Below are 22,933 nucleotides of genomic sequence, written 5' to 3'. Positions count from 1 at the left end.
GCATTAGTTGACAACTCAACCAAATGTAAATCAAAACTAAACGTTGAACTGACGATTGTGCCCGGTGGGATAGCACTCCTCCTTAAATGATGAGTGTGTTAAATTGTGAGAGAATTGGCAAAGTGGCAACACTAAAGAGTCTACTGTAAATGTAGGGCATTGCATTGATTTTACAAGGCACTTGGAGAGGCCGTTACAGAGATAAGAAACATAATGGGATTGTCTGTGATTACAATGAGCACAAGCACCAGGGTTACTTGTACTGTGCCGGAGAGTGTTCTGCTGCATGTTCACACCAGGGCAACAAGGCTGAGTGCTACTCCAGGACCGAGGCTCAATCCTCACAACAATGTTAACACTTCTCACCAATCACATCAGCTGGATAACATTACAATACTTGATTTATTAGAAATCAATAATGCATTGATAGAAGGGTTGCTCTTGAATCACACAGAGCAAGCCTGATCAACCACTGCCACAACGTTAACATGTTGTCTCTGATTATTTCTTTTCGCTGGCTGCTTTCCGTGAAATTGTTTTGTTTGTGTTGGCATACTTGTGTTTATCATTTCTGTAAATTAGAGAAAATAGATTTATGAATGCACAATTTCATCAGGTTTGAACAAAAATATAATGCAATTTATTTTTAAAGTAAGATGATGTGTTTAGACATCGGTATGCGTGCGTGTACAGTATAGTACCTGCTCATTTTGACTTTGCTCCTGCAGCCCAGTCCTCCCTCCCAGTGACTGGTGTAGGCTCCTCTCGTCATCATGCCTCCACAGCTGACACAGGGCTTCCCATTGCTGTACGGCTACAAGTAAGGACAACAGCAGTTTAGGGTTAGCATATGGAGATGCACTACTCTAGCCATCCAGGCAGCTTACCTGCTCTTTACAGCAGTGACCACAGATCATCCTGGTAGCCAGCTCCATGGGGTGGTCCTGGTCCTCGTCATGACACACGTCACAGGGGTAGGCCCGGCCACAGCATGAGAACCTGAGAGCACACCCATGGGATGTCACTCACCAGCAAAGTTTACTTTGGCAACACAAAATGATGTTAAAGGGAAAGAGGTGGCTAAGAACCTGAGCCAGCGATGACTCTGTCTGTAGTGTTTGCAGGATCCCTTCTCCGGTAGTGGTTTCCCCATCTGTATGGCAGGGTCCCTTATGTTACGCCGATAGGTCAGTGAAGAGTCACTATGCCCTGTACAGTACAGTCAACTATGTATTACAGACAGAATAGCCAAAACAGCTGTTTAACCTTCTTCCATATTTCATCATTAAAATCATACTACAGGCCTTTGTTTCTGACCGGTTTTCTCTTTGCGTGGCGGAATGTACTGGAATCGTGTGCTGTCAACCAGGATGCTGAGTTTGCTGTGACAGTGCTGACAGTTGAACTCCTTGCTCTGGCCATACAAAAGGTTCTGCAGACAAAATAATACACCAAATCAGACTAATCAAATAACAGAACAGACCGTCTTAGATCAAAACTTCACCCAGATATAAATACTTTCATCATCATAAGACAAGAATGGAGCAATGAACAGAGTGTTGGTGACCTTCACAGGTCCCTCTTTGGAGCAGTTGAGGCAGACAATGACCAGATCACAGTCCTGCAGGACCAGGTCCACAGGAGCAGCGGTGCCCAGGTCCAGATAGCCCAGGACGTCACTGTAGTGGTGCAGCATGCTGGGTCTGAAAGCAGCACTGATCCCTGCGTTACACTTCTCACACTGGGCCGTGCAGGGGTTCCTGCCATTTAGAGTCAGATCTGCTGTCACCTTACACCTGCAAACAACACACACAGGCCAGACAGACACACACTTGTCACATCTCCAAGTCCCATCAACACAAAAAAAAATACTGCAGATAAGTTTAATCTTTCCTCCTATAGGCAATATTCCAAGGGGAAAATGTGAGATACAGTGTAGGCTACAGTAGATGGCATCAGTGGAGGACAGTCTGTCTGCTCACCTGCTGCACTGCAGACACACAGTGATCTGTGTGGCAACCACGGTCGCCATGCCCTCTCCCAGCCTCAGGCCAAGCAGCTTCACCTCTGTTCCTCTGCGGGGCTCACTGAGCTTAATATTCTCCACATTCCCCTGGTCCTCTTCATCACTAACACCACCATCATCATCATCATCACAGCCAGGGTACAATAGTTTTTTCCACTCCTCATCTTCTCCTTCTCTGCTCTCCTCATCAGTTGCCATGTGGAGGACCGGGTCAGGCGTGTCATCAGCGGCAGGCTCTTTGCACACGGTTGCCTGGAGCTGCTGGTATGGCACAAACTGAATTCCAGCCTTTGCTATCTCCATGTCTTTTTTCAACTGAGGAGAGATTTAAAAGAGAGAAAGGATTAGAACGCTGCTGTCAAGTTGTTAAGTAGTTTTAAGGAAATAAACTAATACAACACAGAGAATTCATAACATCACCACAGTCTCTCATGGAAAACAGAGGTTACCAGAAGGATATCATACTAAGTAGACTAACATAACTGGAACTCTGTTTTTATACCAGTCTACAGTCTCACCTGCCTCGCTCCCTCAGTGAACAGTCTTTCCATGCTGCGATCCAACCAGCGAAGGAAGGGCCGGAAGAGCAGCTCCACCTTACCCATCAGCTGATTGGTGGCATGTTTAGCCTGTAGCCATTCCAGTGAGGCTTGTTCAACATATCTATGTGAATAAAAAACCATGAGCTGGCGCACACCCAGAGACAATTATTGTATGTAGAGGTGCTGATTAACAGCGAATAAACTATAACCTATTAAAAAAAAGAGAGTCGTGCACACTATATATGAACTCCCAGTAATTTATCACCAACGTTTCGGCATCACTGTGCCACAATTACTGGGATATATAAACTCAGCAAAAAAAGAAAACGTCCTCTCACTGTCAACAGCGTTTATTTTAGGCAAACTTAACATTTGTAAATATTTGTATGAGATTCAACAACTGAGACAAACTGAACAAGTTCCACAGACATATGACTAACAGAAATTGAGTAATGTGTTCCTGAACAAAGGGGGGGGGGGGGGGGTAACAGTCAGTATCTGGTGTGGCCACCAGCTGCATTAAGTACTGCAGTGCATCTCCTCATGGACTGCACCAGATTTGCCAGTTCTTGCTGTGAGTGTTACCCCACTCTTCCACCAAGGCACCTGCGAGTTGCCGGACATTCTGGGGGGGAATGGCCCAAGCGCTCAGCCTCCAATCCAACAGGTCCCAGACGTGCTCAATGGGATTGAGATCCGGGCTCTTCGCTGGCCATGGCAGAACACTGACATCCTGTCTTGCAGGAAATCACGCACAGAACGAGCAGTATGGCTTGGTGGCATTGTCATGTCAGGATGAGCCTGCAGGAAGGTACCACATGAGGGAGGAGGATGTCTTCCCTGTAATAATAAGCTCAGTCCGATGATGCTGTGACACACCGCTCCAGACCATGACGGACCCTCCACCTCCAAGTCGATCCCGCTCCAGAGTACAGGCCTCGGTGTAACGCTCATTTCTTCGACGATAAACGCAAACCCGACCATCACCCCTGTGAGACAAAACCGCGACTCGTCAGTGAAGAGCACTTTTTGCCAGTCCTGTCTGGACTAGCGATGGTGGGTTTGGGCCCATAGGCGACGTTGTGCCGGTGAGGTCTGTGAGGAACCGGGACCTGCCTTACAACAGACCTACAAGCCCTCAGTCCAGCCTCTCTCAGCCTATTGCGGACAGTCTGAGCGCTGATGGAGGGATTGTGCGTTCCTGGTGTAACTCGGGCAGTTGTTGTTGCCATCCTATTCCTGTCCCGCAGGTGTGACGTTCGGATGTACCGATCCTGTGCAGGTGTGGTTACACGTGGTCTGCCACTGCAAGGACGATTAGCTGTCCGTCCTGTTTCCCTGTAGCGCTGTCTTAGGCGTCTCACAGTACGGACATTGCAATTTATTGCCCTGGCCACATCTGTAGTCCTCATGCCTCCTTGCAGCATGCCTAAGGCACGTTCACACAGATGAGCAGGGACCCTGGGCATCTTTCTTTTGGTGTTTCTCAGAGTCAGTAGAAAGGCCTCTTTAGTGTCCTAAGTTTTCATAACTGTGACCTTAATTGCCTACCGTCTGTAAGCTGTTAGTGTCTTGACGACCTTTCCACAGGTGCATGTTCATTAATTGTTTATTGAACAATTATGGGAAACCGTGTTTACACCCTTTACAATGAAGATATGTGAAGTTATTTGGATTTTTACGAATTATCTTTGAAACACAGGGTCCTGAAAAAGGGACATATCCACACACACACAAACACACACCTTAGCCAAATACATTTAAACTCAGTTTTCACAATTCCTAACATTTAATCCTAGAAAAGATGCCCTGTCTTAGGTCAGTTAGGATCCCCACTTATTTTAAGAATGTGAAATGTCAGAATAGTAGTAAAGAGAATGATTTATTTCAGCTTTTATTTTTAATATTTTACTTTCATCACATTTCCAGTTGGTCAGAAGTTTACATACACTCAATTAGTATTTGGTAGCATTGCCTTTAAATTGTTTCACTTGGGTCAAACGTTTCGGGTAGCCTTACACAAGCTTCCCATGATAAGTTGGGTGAATTTTGGCTCATTCCTCCTGACAGAGCTGGTGTAACCGAGTCAGGTTTGTAGGCCTCCTTGCTCGCACACGCTTTTTTAGTTCTGCCCACAAATGTTCTATAGGATTGAGATCGGGGCTTTGTGATGGCCACTCCAATACCTTGACTTTGTTGTCCTTAAGCCATTTTGCCACAACTTTGGAAGTATGCTTGGGGTCATTGTCCATTTGGAAGACCCATTTGCGACCAAGCTTTAACTTCCTGGCTGATGTCTTGAGATGTTGCTTCAATATATCCACATAATTTTCTTTCCTCATGATGCCATCTATTTTGTGAAGTGCACCAGTCCCTCCTGCAGCAAAGCACCCCCACAACATAATGCTGCCACCCCCATGCTTCACAGTTGGGATGGTGTTCTTCGGCTTGCAAGCCTCCCCCTTTTTCCTCCAAACATAATGATGGTCATTATGGCCAAATAGTTATATTTTTGTTTCATCAGACCAGAGGACACTTCTCCAAAAAGTATGATCTTTGTCCCCATGTGCAGTTGCAAACCGTAGTCTGACTTTTTTATGGCGGTTTGGGAGCACTGGCTTCTTCCTTGCTGAGCGGCCTTTCAGGTTATGTCGATATTGGACTCGTTTTACTTTGGATATAGATACTTTTGTACCTGTTTCCTCCAGCATCTTCACAGGGTTCTTTGCTGTTGTTCTGGGATTGATTTGCACTTTTCGCACCAAAGTACGTTCAGCTCTAGAAGACAGAACACATCTCCTTTCTGAGCGGTATGACGGCTGCGTGGTCCCATGGTGTTTATACTTGCGTACTATTGCTTGTATAGATGAACGTGGTACCTTCAGGTGTTTGGAAATTACTCCCAGGATGAACCAGACTTGTGGAGGTCTACAATTTGTTTCAGAGGTCTTGGCTTATTTCTTTTGATTTTCCCATGATGTCAAGCAATGAGGCACTGAGTTTGAAGTTAGGCCTTGAAATATATTCACAGGTACACCTCCAATTGACTCAAATGATGTCAATTAGCCTATCAGAAGCTTCTAAAGCCATGACATCATTTTCGGGAATTTTCCAAGCTGTTTAAACAGCGAATAAATATATATATATATATGTATGTATGAGTGTTACAACATGTCTATGTGGACGGACACATTGAGAAAAATTTATCCAAACAAAAGCCATTGAAAATAAAATAAAGTTTCTCTCACCTTCCCATAACTGATGGCAAGTCCTGGTCCAGTGGTATATCTAATGTAAATACCTGGAGAAAAAAATAACAAAAAAAATGTGCACCTTGAGTCTTAGCTCTAGACACAATAGGATTATAATCAAACAGATGAGGTTCGTAGGTCAAAGATTTGAGTTTACCTCTTCTGGGTACTTTTCCGGAAAGCTCACCATTATGTCAACATCTTTCAAGTCAAAAGGCTGAAAAACAGTATAAGGAGTGAGACAGCATGTTTTTATGCACAATTTTCCATGTTGTAACATTCCTATGATGTTCATAAAACTATATCATAGTAGAAACGAAAAAAGACAATGACCTTTGAGGCCTTGTATTGTGGATTGGAATAATGCAGACAATGTTTACCCAGTCTGGATCAGTGGGCTGTACTGTGGCTCGGTAGAAGGTGACTTGGCCGTCGCTCCGTTCCTGCACAATAAGCTGTTCTTTAGGAAAACGCTTTATCAGCTGCTTGATCTCAGTGTCCCGTAGTTGTTTGGTGATATTGTCAGTCAGGTCACTCAGTTTGACCACCTGAAGGGCACTGGGAGGGGGGTCATGGGGCACCCTGGGCCTGCCTCCGACTCCTACAGGCTGGTCGTCAACAAGGGGAAACTGTGGTGGGTGCCAGTAGTGACATCTATCATCCATGGTGCAGCAACCAGAGAGAAAATAGCGACAGGGCCGGCGATTGTTGGCCCTCTCACCTCTGGTTGGAGCAGCCCTTGGTTTGGAGGGCAGCCTGTGGCCTACATCTCCAGGGCTGTCAATCGCTGGATTCTGCGATGTGATTCCAGGGTGGCTGTGAGGGCCTGTCCCTCTTTGGTTCTCCTGTTCTGACCTTTGGTTTGTCCTGTTCTCTACCTTCCCCTGAGTGAGGGTGGTGGAATCTCCTCTTTGATGGAGGAAGCGGCACTTCCTCCCAAAGTTACAGTGCCGTCCCTGTGAGTAGAAACGACACAGCTGGACTTGAGGGCCACCATGTGCTGGTTGATTCCTGCTCTCTTCCTCATTGTGACACAGGGCGACAGAATCCCCATTGCTCTCTGGTGATACCTATAGAAAATAACTCTTGTTATGACATTCATGAAAACGTGCAGGGAGTACAAAGTAGGAAACACTGAAAAGACCATCACTGAAACAAAAAAATACAAAATGTAGTTTGTCACATCAGATATACAGTGCATTTGGAAAGTATTCAGACCCCTTGACTATTTCCACATTTTGTTATATTACAGCCTTATTCTAAAATGAATTCAATTGTTTTTCAACCCCTCATCAATCTACAAACAATACCCGATAATGACAAAGCAAAAACAGGTTTAGACATTTTTGCAAATGTATTAAAAATATAAAACAGAAATATCCCTCCTTGGGTATGATGCTACAAGCTTGGCACACCTGTATTTGGGGAGTTTCTTCCATTCTTCTCTGCAGATCCTCTCAAGCCCTGTCAGGTTGGATGGGGAGCGTCACTGCACAGCTATTTTCACGTATCTCCAGAGGTGTTCTATTAAGTTCAAGTCCCAAAGCCACTCCTGCTTTGTCTTGGCTGTGTGCTTTGAGTCATTGCCCTGTTGGAAGGTGAACCTTCGCCGCAGTCTGAGGTCCTGAGCAGGTTACCACCATGCTTCACTGTAGGGATGGTATTTGCCAGGTGATGAGTGGTGCCTGGTTTCCTCCAGATGTGACGCTTGGCATTCAGGCCAAAGAGTTCAATCTTGGTTTCATCAGAACAGATAATCTTGTTTCTCATGGTGTGAGAGTCTTTAGGTGCCTTTTGGCAAACTCCAAGTGGGTTATGTGCCTTTTACTGAGGAGTGGCTTCTGTCTGGCCACTCTACAATAAAGGCCTGATTGGTGGAGTGCTGCAGAGATGCTTGTCCTTCTGGAAGGTTCTCCCATCTCCACAGAGGAACTCTGTCAGAGTGACCATCAGATTCTTGGTCACCTCCCTGACCAATGCCCTTCCCCCGATTGCCCAGTTTGGCCGGGCAGCCAGCTCTAGGAAGAGTCTTGGTGGTTCCAAACTTCTTACATTTAAGAATGATGGAGGCCACTGTGTTCTTGGGGACCTTCAATGTTGCAGAAATGTTTTGGTACCCTTCCTCAGATCTGTGCCTTGACACAATCCTGTCTCTGAGCTATACGGACAATTCCTTCGACCTCACGGCTTGGTTTTTGCTCCGACATGCACTGCCAACTGTGGGACTTTATAAAGACAGGTGTGTGCCTTTCCAAATCATGTCCAATCAATTGAATATACCACAAGTGGACTCCAATCAAGTTGTAGAAACATCAAGGATGATCAATGGAAACAGGATGCACCTGAGTCTCATAGCAAATGGCCTGAATACTTATGTAAATAAGGTATTTCTGTTTTCGCTTTGTCAACATGGGGTAGTGTGTAGATTGATGACAAACATTTCTATTTTATCAATTTTAGAATAAGGCTGTAACGTAACAAAATGTGGAACAAGTGAAGGGGTCTGAATACTTCCCGAATGCACTGTATTCAGACTAACCTATTTCACTAGAAATAGCCTCCAGTGTCCATCTTCTGTACTGTAGGCCTACTACTACTAGCTAGCGAAATCATAACACACATTAAATGGTTTTGACTAGATGGGAAGCAGCTAATGTCAGCAGTGACTACTTAGGAGAACTGGGATAAGGTTAAAAAAGGGGTTAGTGTTATCTAAAATTTAAAAAGTATCATCGATGCGACTTTTAACGTCACTTTGACAAATAACTGCATCCCTTCTAGCCATGACCAGCTAAAATATCAAAATATGGCACTTATTTTGAATGAGTTAACCCAACAACACTATTACATCTTTTAATAACGTAATAACGTACCTCAACGCTGTTTACAGGTGAACGTTCCATGTAGCTATTTGCTATACGTTTGTATCCGTAAAGCTGATGTTACTTTGTTGCATTCAGTAGATACAGTAGCTGCTGCCAAAGTCCAATGGCTTACGTTGTGTTTCCTTCCTCTGGCATGGGCAGTGAATACAATTCTTATACTTTATTGCCCTCTCCTGGTATGGAGTGAGATGGACACAGCTCGCACCATAAATTGCTGCATAGACTGAACTTCACAGGGTTGTGAAAGTGCAAGGTTCTCTTGGTGCTCCTTTTCAATAAATATCGAGGGTCTTATTCTTGTAACATGATGATCGATGCTTGGTACAGTTGAAAATGCGATGGAAACACATTGAACTTTTTATTTTTATTCTGTACATGAAAACTGAAGCGAAAAAGTAATTTTCGTGTGCACTACGTCATTATGCACTGATATTATCCGCAACGGGTCAATTTTGTGGAAACACGCCACTGGTGGGAAAATGCGCATATTTTCAGATGCGGATTCTAGAATACTCACATGAAAATGTGTCAACAATTGGATGGAATCGCATTTTCAACTGTACCAAGCATCGATCAGCATGTTACAAGAATAAGACCCTCGATATTTATTGGAAAGGAGCACCAAGAGAACCTTGCACTTTCACAACCCTGTGAAGTTCATAATAACGTATTTTATCTTTAGCCTAATAAACTGTATGGTCCTCCGACTACGACTCCTGAAACAACAAACCAAATTTACTTCGATATGATGGTTATTATATATATTTGCGCATAATTAATTTCATCAACACAAAAATATCCCACCATGTTGAACAAACAAATTATCTGTCGGAAAATGTATAAAATTGTACAGACATTTCCTGTTTCCATCACAGCTGTCATGATTTTTTTTATACAGTAGGACTACTCATAAAAACTCATACAATACTAACAAAAATTTAATGAGGAGAACCTGAGGATAATCTGTGATTAATTGAATAACCTAATGTATAATAATAACGCATTTTGTGTGCTAGTGAAAATAATCAAAGGAGAAATGTAATGGAATACTACCGGTAGGCCTGCACACATACTAACAATCAAGTCATTGGTATACATTACATATACATTACATCCCTAACTGTTGTATAACCTGAGAATGAAAAGAGTTACAATATAAATAATTTAGCACCATGTTAGTTGATATTGGACATTCAGGGAAAGGAGCAGTCTTTATTGGTCAATGCACCTGGCTTCCACATTCACATTTATTACACGTTAAGTACAAGGGAATGAACACCATTTACATTCTTTATTTTACAAAAGCAGGATGGATCTAGTAGTAGATACATTTTCAGGCCTGGGAATCGACCTGGGAAATGCCTCTCTGGAACAGTGTCAGGCCCAATCACAGGGACTCTTTGAGGTCTCCTCTTTTCCCCATTGTTTTGACTGTGTCTTCATACTTTGTGTTCTGCCTCCCCTTCCTGGCATGTGACATCATAGGGGACAGATGGCCATGGGTCCAGAGTTCAAGATCCAGCCGAGCCGGCGGCCAACACCTTCCATGCTATTGCATTGTGCTGGCATTAGTCTGCATAACCATATGCTCCTTGTGCTTCCTGCAAGTGTGGCTCAGTGGACATGGAGACCACCGGTGACACTACCAGACCAAGTCCCAACCCTAGTGGAGCTCATCACTGGAGTGACGGGAAACCTTCTGCTCTTTGACTTCCAGTACTTCATCTGGCACCTGCTGCACCACTGGTTGTACATCACGTTCCATGCAATCCACCACAACTACTCAGCTCCCTTTGTTCTGGCTACACAATGCCTGGGAGGGTGGGAGCTAGTCACAGTGTGCTTTTGGACCACCCTGAATCCTGTCATGCTGAGATGCCACCTTCTCACCACGTGGGTCTTTATGGTGCTCCATGTCTATGTGTCCGTGGAGGATCACTGCGGTTATGATTTTCCTTGGTCCACATCTCGTCTGATACCCTTCAGTATTTATCGAGGGCCCAGCAAGGATGATGTGCACCATCAGAAACTCAACAAGAACTTTGCACCATACTTCAGCCACTGGGATAAAATATTTGGAACACATGCTGATTTTAGTTTCTCTTACTCTTACTCAGAGCCGGTGACAAATACATTCTTATGATGAAATTCTATGAAATTGAATTCAAACTAAATGATTATGAGAAACAAACCTGTTTCAAATGAAATTATATATTTGAGACTTGTAAATTAACTGAGTGAACAGTAAGTCATCCTTCTCTACTTTGGCTTGTGGAACACATTGGAATGAATTCTGTTGGATGTTATGGTTAAAACTGTTTTATTATGCAATGGAAAAATGTATATAAACTTTTCCATGTTCTTCATAATTAATACATGTATATAACAGATATATTTATCCATGTGCCTTTATTCAACCTGCCAGTACACCCAACGTATAATTAGTTTCTCGCACCCCAGATAGGGTCGAGACATAAAAATCAAAAGTACCATCAATTGCAATTCTCACAACGTGATCTATGTGATTCGCTGCCAGTGTAGCTTATTTTACGTAGGAGAGACCTCAAGGGAGTTACAGACTAGAATGGGTGAGCACCAAAGTGCCATTCGATGTGCTGACCCCAACAGCACAGTGGCCCTCCATTTCAAATAGCGGGGACACTCGCTTTGTGAGTTATTTTAGTTTGGAATTGAACAAGTCAGCAAAAACAAACGCGGTGGTGATGTTGACAAACACTGAAGGTCCAGAGAGACGTTCTGGATCCATTCCTTAGAGACTTTAGTCCCCAGAGATCTTAACCTAGAGAAGGACTATAGTATGCTTTTGTGAAGGGCCCCATCCCTTTTTTGGTCCAGTGCCCCCCCATTTGTACTTAATGTTTACACATGGAGGGAGCTTAGACTTCTGTATCTCATCACTTGGTGGAGACATTGACCATAGTACCCCACACCCTGAGTACCACCCTGTACCACTCCATCTCTCATTAGCACCACCAGCTGAATTGTCACGTTGTTCATAATAATGATGGTCGGACCAAGGCACAGCGTACGTTGAGTTCCACATAATTTTAATGAACGTGAAACTTAAGCAAATACAAAACAAAATAAACATGACGATAATGCATTGCTAAACAGGCAACTACACAGAAACAATATCCCATAACCCACAGGTGGAAAAAATGCAACTTAAGTATGAACCCCAATTAGAGACAACGATTACCAGCTGCCTCTAATTGGGAATCATACACAAACACCAACATAGAAAATAAACCTAGAACCCCACATAGAAATAATAAACTAGACTAAACACCCCTAGTCACACCCTGACCTACTCTACCATAGAAAATACAGGCTTTCTATGGTCAGGACGTGAGATGAATAGAGTTTCTCCCTAATTGTCTTCCCCATGCCCTATATCAGGGGTGGGCAACTCCAGTCCTCGAGGGCCTTATTGGTGTCACACTTTTTCTCCATCCCTAGCAAACACAGCTGATTAATCAAATTGCATTCTAAACTGAAGATCATGATTAACTGATTATTGGAGTCAGGTGTGTTAGCTGGAGCTGGGGAAAAACTGTGACACCAATCAGGCCCTCGAGGACTGGAATTGCCCACCCCTGCCCTATATTAACTTGTCCATTCCCTTTGTGTTTATTCTGAAGGCCGAAACGTCAATCTTTTAAACTTGCTTACTAAAACCAATAATTGTTTGTGGTGAGCCATCACCTAGACTCACTTTGGTTGAGCACCCACTCCTTCCTTCCATTCTAGATCAGTCAGTCAATCACAATTTACTAAAGTAAAACTGTAGGAGCAGTCGAAGCCATGCTTCTAGACCGGAATCCTGGCCCCTTGGTTTTACAGCATTAAAACCGTGATGTATCATGTTTACATCACGGGTTTATTGCTGTCAAACCAAGGGGCCAGTATTTCGACTGCTCCTACAGTTTTCCTTTGATACTGCAGTTTAACTGAAGCCCGACCCAGAAAGACAATTTCCATAGACAGCCACATAGAGAAGTCAGATTAGAAAATGCCTAATTAGACACTTTAGTCATCACCTCTGTGCACAAAACAACCATTGGATTATTTAAATAATTGTCGCTGAGGCCGATTTTTTTATCACTCAGCCAAAGATATTAACATTTTATGTTCATCCAACGCCTGCCATGTTTTTGGATGAGGTTATGACGTTTTCGCTGCTCGTGCCGCTCCCTATGCTTCCAGCGCTAGCAAAGATTGTGGATATACTGACAAGATACTCGTCTCTCCTCCCAAAAACAATAGGAGTCGTTGTCCACAAAGAAGCACGGCGGGGTGTCAAGCTTCCGCCTATTCCTCTCTTTGGATTGGTGGATACATATAATTATTTTAATACATTTCTGAATATTCGATGAGTATTTTTGACATTTGGGTAAAGGACTTCTGGTTCTCTCTGAAACATGGTTAAATGGTTCTGTCTCTGACAAAGACATTGAAGTAAATGATTATAATTTATTTATTTGTGACTGATCACAAAAAAGGGGAGAAGTGGCCATAATGTAAAATCTAATTTCATGGTGTCCCAATCTTTAAATATTTTTGTTCCCAATAAATGTGATCACCTGGTTGTAGATGTGTCCATAAACCAGAATACACATTGTTGTTACTGGGATTTACCGTCCCCCCTGCTGCCATGGTGGATGCTATTAATGCTATATCTGAGTGTTTAACACATTTTCTGTCCTCGGAGTTGGTCATTTTATGGGATTTGAATCTGGACTGGCTATCCCGGCCTCAGATGAATTTAAAAGTATATGCATTGATTTTAATCTGACTCAATTGATCTCAAAACCCACACAGCTAAATGTGAAAAACTCTGTTGACTTCTGATTTAATTCTTACTAATAACCCCAGTAAATATTTGTATAATGGAGTATTTGCATATGATCTCAGTGATCATTGTCCCATAGTATGTATTAGAGATACGAAACAGCAAGTTTTCTCCTCAAGGGTTTTTACATGGCATGTTCTTACTCTGATTTAGCCACTGTCTCCTGTATTCCTGACCCTGAGTTGGCTCTAGAATATGCATCCTCCATATTTATTCCTCTGGCAGATAAACATGCCCCTTTTAAACTATTCAGAGTCAAAGTCAAAGTTAACATGCCTAGTTAAATAAAGGTTAAATAATAAAAATAAAATAAAAATAAGATCTGGGCCAAAGCAAGGAAAACAGACTCTGTAGTGGACTGGCAGTCTTTCAGACAATAGAGAAACAGATGTACTATCTAGATTAAGAAAGCTAAATCCAGTTACTTTTTAACCATCTCTGTTGGAAAACAGGGGCCTCCCAAGTGGCGCAGCGGTCTAAGGCACTGCATCACAGTGCTAGAGGCATCACTACTATGAAATAACACAGATGGAATCATGTAGTAACCAAAAAAGTGTTAAACAAATCAAAATATATTTTTGATGATAAATTCTTCACAGTAGCCACCCCCTTTGCCTTGATGGCAGCTTTGCTTAACGGTGGGAACCACACATGTGGAGGTCATCCGTTCACCTAGTCTGCATCTCACAAAGACACAGCGATTGTAACCAAAAATCTCAAATTTGGACTCATCAGACCGAAGGACAGATTTCCTCCGGTCTAATGTCCATTGCTTGTGTTTCTTGGCCCAAGTAATTCTCTTCTTATTATTGGTGTCCTTTAGTAGTGGTTTCTTTGCAGCAATTTGACCATGATGGCCTGATTCATGCAGTCTCCTCTGAACAGTTGATGTTGAGATGTGTCTGTTACTTGAAATCTGCCATTTCTGAGGTTGGAAACTCTAATAAACCTATCATCTGCAGCAGAGGTAACTCTGGGTCTTCCTTTCCTGTGGAGGTCCACATGAGAGCCAGTTTCATCATAACGCTTGATGGTTTTTGCGACAGCACTTGAAGAAACTTTCAAAGTTCTTGAAATATTCCGGATCGACTGACCTTCATGTCTTAAAGTAATGATGGACTGTCGTTTCTCTTTGCTTATTTGAGCTGTTCTTGCCATAATATGGACATGGACTTTTACCAAATAGGGCTATCTTCTCTATACCACCCCTTCCTTGTCACAACACAACTGATTGGCTCAAACGCATTAAGAAGGAAAGAAATTCCACAAATTAACATTGAAATGCATTTAAATCAAATCATATCAAATTGTATTGATCACATACACGTGTTTACCAGATGTTATTGCGGGTGTAGCGAAATGCTTGTGTTTCTAGCTCCGACAGTGCAGTAATATCTAACAAGTAATATCGAAGAATTTCACAACATATACCCAATACACACAAATCTAAGTAAAGGAATGGAATTAAGAATATATAAATATATGGACGAGCAAAGTCAGAGCGGCATAGATTAAGATACAGTAGAATAGAATAGTGTTGATGGGATTTATCTGTTAATTGAATGATTAGAATATTCCGCCCTGAAACATATAATTGTATGGAATTGATTAGAATGTATAAAATCATAATCAATAAATGTGTAGTCCTAGTCAGAATTAGGGTAAAACAATATAGCTAATGTTTGTCTTTATGGTATTTTAAACACAGACTGCTATTTTAAACTGTATTTTAAACACAGCTCGGTGCTGACCTGACTAGAGATTTGGGAGAGAACGGGGAGTACGTCTCAAGGTCAAGGTCTCCCTAATCTCTGTCGGCTGGGTAGTGAGACAGTATGAGCGTGGGATACCTTCTGGTAGTGTGAATGTGTGTGCGTAGCAGGACATTGTGTGCTAATGTTAGTGTGAATGTGTGTGCGTATGGTTGTGTGAATGTGTGTGTGTGAGAAGCCAGTATAAAATGAATTGTTTTGTATTCTTGACTTTAGAACGTTCCCGTGAATAAACCTTATTGACTATTTTAGCTGGGCCTCTGTCTGCTTCATTTCAATTAGTATCTTACAAATCCTGATCTAGCAGACTGGGTAGTTTGATTGAATTGGTTTATGAACATTGAGAACATAATTCTCTTAACAAATAGAATATAGTATATACATATGAGATGACTAATGAAAAATATGTAAACATTATTAAAGTGACTAGTGTTCCATTTATTAAAGTGGCCAGTGATTTCAAGTCTATGTATATAGGCAGCAGCCTCTAATATGCTAGTGATGGCTATTTAATAGTCTGATGTCCTTGAGATAGAAGCTGTTTTTCAGTCTCTCGGTCCCAGCTTTGATGCACCTGTACTGACCTCGCCTTCTGGATGATAGCGGGGTCAACAGGCAGTGGCTCGGGTTATTGTTGTCTTGATAATCTTTTTGGAGGCCTTCCTGTGACATCGGGTGCTGTAGGTGTCCTGGGGACAGGTAGTTTGCCCCCGGTGATGCGTTGGGCAGACCGCACTACCCTCTGGAGAGTCCTGCGGTTGAGGGCAGTGCAGTTGCCGTATCAGGCGGTGATTCAGCCCGACAAGATGCAGCCCGACAGGGGGGCGCTACCTCTGCTGTTTCCTGTAGTTCACAATCATCTCCTTTGTTTTGTTGACGTTGAGTGAGCAAAACAAAGGAGATGATCCAGGTGACTACCTCATGGAGCTGGTTGAGAGAATGCCAAGAGTGTGCAAAGCTGTCATCAAGGCAAATGGTGGCTACTTTGAAGAATCTCAAATATAAAATATATTCTGATTTGTTTAACACTTTTTGTGTTACTACATGATTCCATATGTGTTATCTCATAGTTTTGATGTCTTCACTACTATTCTACAATGTAGAAAACAGGTAAAATAAAGAAAAACCCTTGAATGAGTAGGTGTGTCCAAACTTTGACTGTACACACACACACACACACACACACACACACACACACACACACACACACACACACACACACACACACACACACACACACACACACACACACACACACACACACACACACACAGTAAGGCGTCTAGGTGTAGCAGGTAAGGCGGAGTCAGGCGCAGGACACAGAGATGAGTAATAAACGTAACTTTACTCATAACAACAAATATTCCAAGAAGGAAAAATAATCAAACCTCACAAATGAGACCAACTTACAAAGAACACACACGCACAAAACCATGGGGGAAACAGAGGGTTAAATAAGGAAAAATTAATTATGGGAATGGAAACCAGGTGTGTACAATGAAGACAAAACAAATGGAAAATGAAAAGTGGATCGGTGGCGGCTAGAAAACCGGTGACGTCGACCGCCGAACACCGCCCGAACAAGGAGAGGGACCAACTTCGGCCGAAGTCGTGACACACACATATATATATATACACACATTTTTTTCAGATATATTTTCATTTTTTCATTTCCCACTAACTCTACCACCCCTCCCCTAATTGGAGTAAACTAGTGAACAACACTTAGGTTTCTAATTCCAGTTTATACATACAATATACTTTTTACGGACACAATCTATCTTACAATAGTTATCTTTTGTTTGTTTTAACTCCCACCCTTCAGCTCCACTCAAACCCATTCCATCTATCGCTTAACACTATCCATATTGGATTTCTATTTGCCATATATTTTTCAACTGTGCAGTGATGTTTCACAAAAGTTCTGAATCTTTCTATTCTCATAGTTTCTACAGATTGTAAATTAAAGACTTACAATCATTATTTTACCTCAGCAGGCTTTTTATTCGAGAGAAACAGTGATTTAATTTACTATGGTCAGTCAGTCGACTTCTCTTCCTTCTGCTAGTCTCTAGCTGACTTGACGGTTAACCCGTCAACTTCTAGTTGTTTTCATTTCAACAATTTACTACCTGTAATGTACTAGATGCCTTGCTTAAGATATTCTTTTTTTAATCCACTGGGGCTGATATGCTTTATCCATTTTTGCTGCAGCTCTCTGCTCCCCTGATTGCTGAATCATTAACCCATATTTTTATCCTGACGATTATATTTGGAACTATCCCCAAGGTTTGGAAGGTGGCCTATGCACTCCCCCTTCACAAAGATGGTGACCCTTGTGACCTAAATAATTATAGCCCTGTTTCTAAACTTTTTTCCCAAGCTAAAATATTAGAATCCTTGATTACATCTCAGCTAAAATGTTTCTTATCTTTGAAATGTATTCTAAATGTACATCAGTCGGATTTTAGACCAGCACTCTTTGCTGCATCCCTGGTTATAAATGATGTGCTTAACTGTATGGATAAAAGGCAACATTGTGCTGCACTCTTCATTGACCTGTCAAAAGCTTTTGATGCTGTTGATCACTCACTGCAAAGGCTTTCCTATTGGCCTAGACCAGGCTGCATGTAACTGGTTAAAAAATTACTTGACAGATAGAACTTAATGTGTATCTACTGATGGGGTTAAATCAGCTTTCCTGGATATTATGAAAGGTGTCCCGCAGGGGTCGATTCTGGGTTCTGTACTTTTTACTGTTTACATTAACAATATCGACTTGTCTGTAAAAAAAATGTACCTGCACTTGCCGATGATACTGTTGTGCATGCTATTGCCCCCACGGTTGACCAGACTCTATATCTGAACTACAGTTTGCCTTCATTGAAATGACAGAAAAACCTTATTGACCTGAAATTAGTATTGAATGCAGGTAAAACTAAGTATATGTCTGATGATTTAAGCATATGTACTTTGGATGGTATCCATTTGATTGTGTCCCTGCTTACAAATATCTGGGCATCTGGGTAGATGAAAAGCTGCCTTTTAAAAAGCATATTGATGAGTTAGTTAAGAAGCTGACAATAAAAAATGCCTTCTTCTATATAAATAGGTCCTGAGTGCCTGCAAGCTGACTTCAGTTGCCAGCTGGACGGTATTTCCTCTGACACATTGGTGCGGCTGGCTTCCGGGTTAAGCAAGTAGTGTGTCAAGAAGCAGTGCGGCTTGGCAGAGTTGTGTTTCGGAGGACGCGTGGCTCTTGACCTTTGCCTCTCCCGAGTCTGTAGGGGAGTTCCCGTGATGGGACAAGACTGTAACTACAAAAAAAAAAAAAAAAAAAAAAAAATAGGTCCTGGACTATTCATCTATAACAGGGGTGTCAAACTCAAATACCCAGTGGGCCAAAATGTAAAACCTGAACAAAGTCGCGGGCCAACATTGAACAAATGAACCTTTTAATATGGACCCAAACAAGTTTTGCTTTAACATTGAATATGGAACAAGCATCGCTTATTACCATACAATATATAATTTAATAGTGGAGACATGCAAAATCGAATTTCAAATGAAAAAACACATCAATGGCATTCATTTATTCCTGTCTCTTATACACATCTAGATGTGTATAAGAGACAGGGTCTAAGGCACTGCATCTCCTGTCTCTTATACACATCTAGATGTGTATAAGAGACAGCCTTTACAGCAGCCTCACTTTGTGATGTGGCTTTTTTGAACATATTCTGTTGTGAAACCAAACTTCTTTTCATCTCCTCTACTTTCTGGCTCCTTTGAGTCATGTCCAGGTCCTTGTATTTGTCATGGTGTTTCGTTTCATAGTGTCGTCTAATGTTGTACTCCTTACTTACAGCCACGTTGACTCCACAAACAAGACAAACAGGTTTGTCTTTTACATATGTAAACAGATATTCTGCCTCCCACTTGTCCAGAAAGCTCCTGTTTTCTGCCTTTCTTTTCGCCATTTTTGGGAAGGGATAGCGCGCTGACAGTTGTAGCGTCTATGTTGCTATGACTACTGTCACAGAGGAGAGGGCGTTTCTGGGTCCTGTCCTGATTGGCGCGCGAAAACAACAGTAGAGCATTATGGGATTCGTAGTATTAGCGGTGAATGCGCTGTATAATACCGGCGGGCCAGCTCTAGTAGTAATTTGGTATTGTCTCGCGGGCCAAATATAATTACCCCACGGGCCAAATTTGGCCCGCGGGCCAGAGTTTGACACCCATGATCTATATGAATGCAGCTGCCACTTCATGAACCGTTAGATGCAGTTTGTCATAGCGCCACTGTCACGCCCTGGCCTTAGTATTCTTTGTTTTCTTTATTATTTTAGTTAGGTCAGGGTGTGACATGGGGAATGTTTGTGTTTTGTCTAGTTTGGGTGGTTATATGGTAAAGCGGGTGTTGGGTGTAGTGTATGGGTTTGTGTTGAGTGAATATGTCTAGGTATGTCTATGGTTGAGTGAATGTGTCTAGGTATGTCTATGGTTGCCTGAGTGGTTCTCAATCAGAGACAGATGTTTTTCATTTGTCTCTGATTGGGAGCCATATTTAAGGCAGCCATAGGCATCATGTATTTGTGGGTAATTGTCTATGTCTAAACGTTAGTAGCTTGTGTGTGCACTTTCGTTTTGTAGCTTCACGGTCGTTTGTTGTTTTGTTAGTTTGTAAAGTGTTTGGTTTCGTTTTTCTTCTTCAAATAAAAAGATGTCTTATTTTTCACACGCTGCGTTTTGGTCCTCTCTCTCTTCACAAGACGATCGTGACAGCCACCGTGCTTTATTACGGTCAGCAAATTTTGTACTCATTACTGCATTCTCTACCAGAAAGTTGCTTGGCCCTACATTGATAGGTTTTATTTATAAAGCTATTTTATAAAACGTCCCACTGTACCTAACATCATTACTAAACTTTAGACATACGAGTAACCACACCTGGTCTCAGGGATGGCTAATTCTGGAAATTCCTTTGGTCTCTACTGAGTTAGGTAATTCAGCTTTAAGTTTTCTTGCACCTTATTTTTGGAACAATCTTAACTGTACGTACATTTTATGTTTTGGTGCCTCTAGGCCAATTCAGAAAACTGATTGAGGACCTTATTACTTATGAATGTGTTGTTTTTTATGACTGTGTTTTTGCTTCTGCTTGCATTTTGTTTTTATATTTTGAGATGTGTATTTTCTGTAATTCAGGGCTCATCTGTAAAAGAGACCTTGGTGTCAGTATGACTCCCTGATAAAATAAAGGTTAAAGAAATTAAATGGAGAGAGATGTTGTGCTACTAGCCTCATGTCATGAATATGCATAGCGATCTCGAGACAACTCTAATATAACGTTTTTACACAAAGTTGCAGAGATGTCACGTGTCATACTTATATCAGTAGACTCGTAACAACGTAAGAATTACAAAATGTTTACTTGATCAAATAAACCTCGTAGCAAATAAGCCATGACATTTTTTGTTGACAAAATTCGACTCTCTCTCATTGAACTCCAAACAAAAAATCCTTGCTTGGTGAGCAAAAGAAACGAAACAATGCCATCTTCTTCTTCTTCTTCTTCTTCGTCTTCTGTGAGATTTAACGGCGGTTGGCATCCAATATGTTGCATTGCTGCCCCCAACTGAACAATAGTATAGATCCATTATACTTTGTGCTACAAAATGGGAAAGGGGAACCAGGAAAAATACAACTGAAAAAAATGTAAATATACATATTTTAATTACCCTACCAGCTAACTAACCCTATACTCATTAAAACCCATCACCTTATTCCGCTACTTTAACCATTATATTGACCAGCTACTCAAGTGGCAGCTCTAACAATAGGAGTACCACAGTATGATGCCCACTTTAACGCTTAAAATAAAGGCTGTGCTTCGTGTAGCCTTACTCTGCTGTGACATTTTGATAACCATGTAAATCTCTCTAAGACAAGGTGACTTTTAACAATATATTCACCTTTATTTACCCCTCAAAAATGAAACGCTTATTAGCTGCTAATGTGGCTATCATAAAGAATTATAAATGCCATGGTGATCTGGACGAGCCTGCTGAATCTAGGCAAAGGTAATCTCTGGATTAACTATCTAATTTAAATTGACACAATACCTGTTTGCAAAGGTGTCAGCTAGAGATGACATGCAGGAGCTTGCAGGAATTTCTAGTCTTGAATGATGTCTACTTTGATGCTAATTAGCATTTTTGGTTCTGAAAGTAGATAGAGCCAAATATATCGATAAAAGTCACCTTGTCCGAAAGAGATTTACATGGTTATCAAAACGTCACACCAGGGTAAGTCTACTTGAAACACAGCCCTTATTTTAGGTGTTTCTAAAATTCCCTTAGGTTTAGGTTTTATGTGTATTATGACACCTCAACTCTGGGGTTCTATTAAATAACATGTTCAAAGATGGAAGGCAGTTGAGAGGAGGCGAGGTGGGACCATTCTAGCCAATGAGAGGGCAGATACTCGTGTGAACAACAGACACAACTCTGATATAAAGTTGTTTTTCTCAAAGTTGTTACACTCGTAACAACCTAAGCATAACAAAACTTCTATAAATCAAATAAGCCATTACGTTTTTTGTTGACCAATTTCCACACACTCTCATTGACCTCCATACAAAAACTCCTCGCTTGGTGGGCGAAAAAACACCTTCACAAAAATTGAACGTAAATCACAGAATATAGATGTTGTGGTGGCAGCTGCAGAGAAGTACTTGGGGGTAGGAGATTTAACTTCAGAAGAGTTACAGCGTGTGTTGAGTGGTGGTGTCCTGTCCTCTCAGGCTGTTGGCCTCAGGTAGGATCAGATAGGGTTAAAACCGCTACGGGATCGGTGTCCCCCCTGCGGGACGGTTGAGCTAACATAGGCTAATGTTATTAGCATGAGGTTGTAAGTAACAAGATCATTTCCCATAGACATATCTAATAGACATATCTGATATGGGCAGAAAGCTTAAAATCTTGTTAATCTAACTGCACTGTCCAATTTGCAGTAGCTATTTCAGTGAAAGAATGCCATGCTATTGTTTGAGGAGAGTGCATAGTTATGAACTTCAAAATGTATCAATAAACCAATTTGGCACATTTGGGCAGACTTGATACAACATTTTGAACAGTCTAAAACTTTGCACATATACTGCTGCCATCTAGTGGACAAAATCTAAATTGCACAAACCTGGAATAATACATTATGGCCTTTCGCCTGCATTTCAAAGATGATGGAACAACATAAAAAAATATTTTAAAAACACGTTTTTGTCTTTGTATTATCTTTTACCAGATCTAATGTGTTATATTCTCCTACATTAATTTAACATTTCCACAAACTTCAAAGTGTTTCCTTTCAAATGGTATCAAGAATATGCATATCCTTGCTTCAGGTCCTGAGCTACAGGTAGTTTGATTTGGGTATGTCATTTTAGGAGACATAATAAAAAAAAAAAGGGTTAGATCCTTTTAATCGGTGTTATTATACACACCTCAAGGATGACCAGCTCATCGGGTCACATGACATACATTGGGGGTAGGAGTGTGGTTTATGTGGTGCTAGGGCTCCGGTGTG

The 22,933-nt window shown here is 41.7% G+C and overlaps 2 protein-coding genes across 2 annotated transcripts; one reads left to right on the top strand and one right to left on the bottom strand.

The window, feature by feature from the left end:
* Nucleotides 1-383: 383 nt before the first annotated feature.
* On the bottom strand, nt 384-8,834 carry si:dkey-24l11.2 (ZnF_C3H1 and zf-CHY domain-containing protein). Its single transcript, XM_023985497.2, has 12 exons — nt 8,693-8,834; nt 6,200-6,889; nt 5,977-6,036; nt 5,817-5,869; nt 2,545-2,689; nt 1,983-2,341; nt 1,568-1,796; nt 1,318-1,432; nt 1,089-1,209; nt 888-999; nt 702-814; nt 384-571 (listed from the first exon to the last, which is right to left on the bottom strand). Exons 1-12 carry the CDS (start codon nt 8,720-8,722, stop codon nt 502-504), a joined length of 2,097 nt encoding a protein of 698 aa, XP_023841265.1. The 5' UTR covers nt 8,723-8,834; the 3' UTR covers nt 384-501.
* A 1,228-nt stretch (nt 8,835-10,062) lies between these two features.
* Nucleotides 10,063-10,847, top strand: ch25hl1.2 (cholesterol 25-hydroxylase like 1, tandem duplicate 2). The gene is given in 2 exon segments (XM_023983132.2): nt 10,063-10,210; nt 10,213-10,847. Coding segments are annotated over 2 exon segments (783 nt in total).
* The last annotated feature ends 12,086 nt before the right edge of the window (nt 10,848-22,933 follow it).

The sequence above is a fragment of the Salvelinus sp. IW2-2015 genome, linkage group LG4q.1:29 (assembly GCF_002910315.2).
Source record: "Salvelinus sp. IW2-2015 linkage group LG4q.1:29, ASM291031v2, whole genome shotgun sequence".
Lineage (NCBI taxonomy): Eukaryota > Metazoa > Chordata > Actinopteri > Salmoniformes > Salmonidae > Salvelinus > Salvelinus sp. IW2-2015.
The sequence above is the reverse complement of the archived record's forward strand: the minus strand, read 5'-3'. Positions and strand labels throughout refer to the sequence as shown.

Bases quoted from the DNA above. Each gene is read 5' to 3' on its own strand.
- si:dkey-24l11.2 (XM_023985497.2), bottom strand. From the start codon at position 8,722: ATGGAACGTTCACCTGTAAACAGCGTTGAG. The intron at 5,870-5,976 runs GTAAACTCAAAT...TTTTTTCTCCAG, and splicing joins CGGAAAAGTACCCAGAAGAG to GTATTTACATTAGATATACC. The intron at 1,210-1,317 runs GTCAGAAACAAA...TGTACTGTACAG, and splicing joins GCCACGCAAAGAGAAAACCG to GGCATAGTGACTCTTCACTG.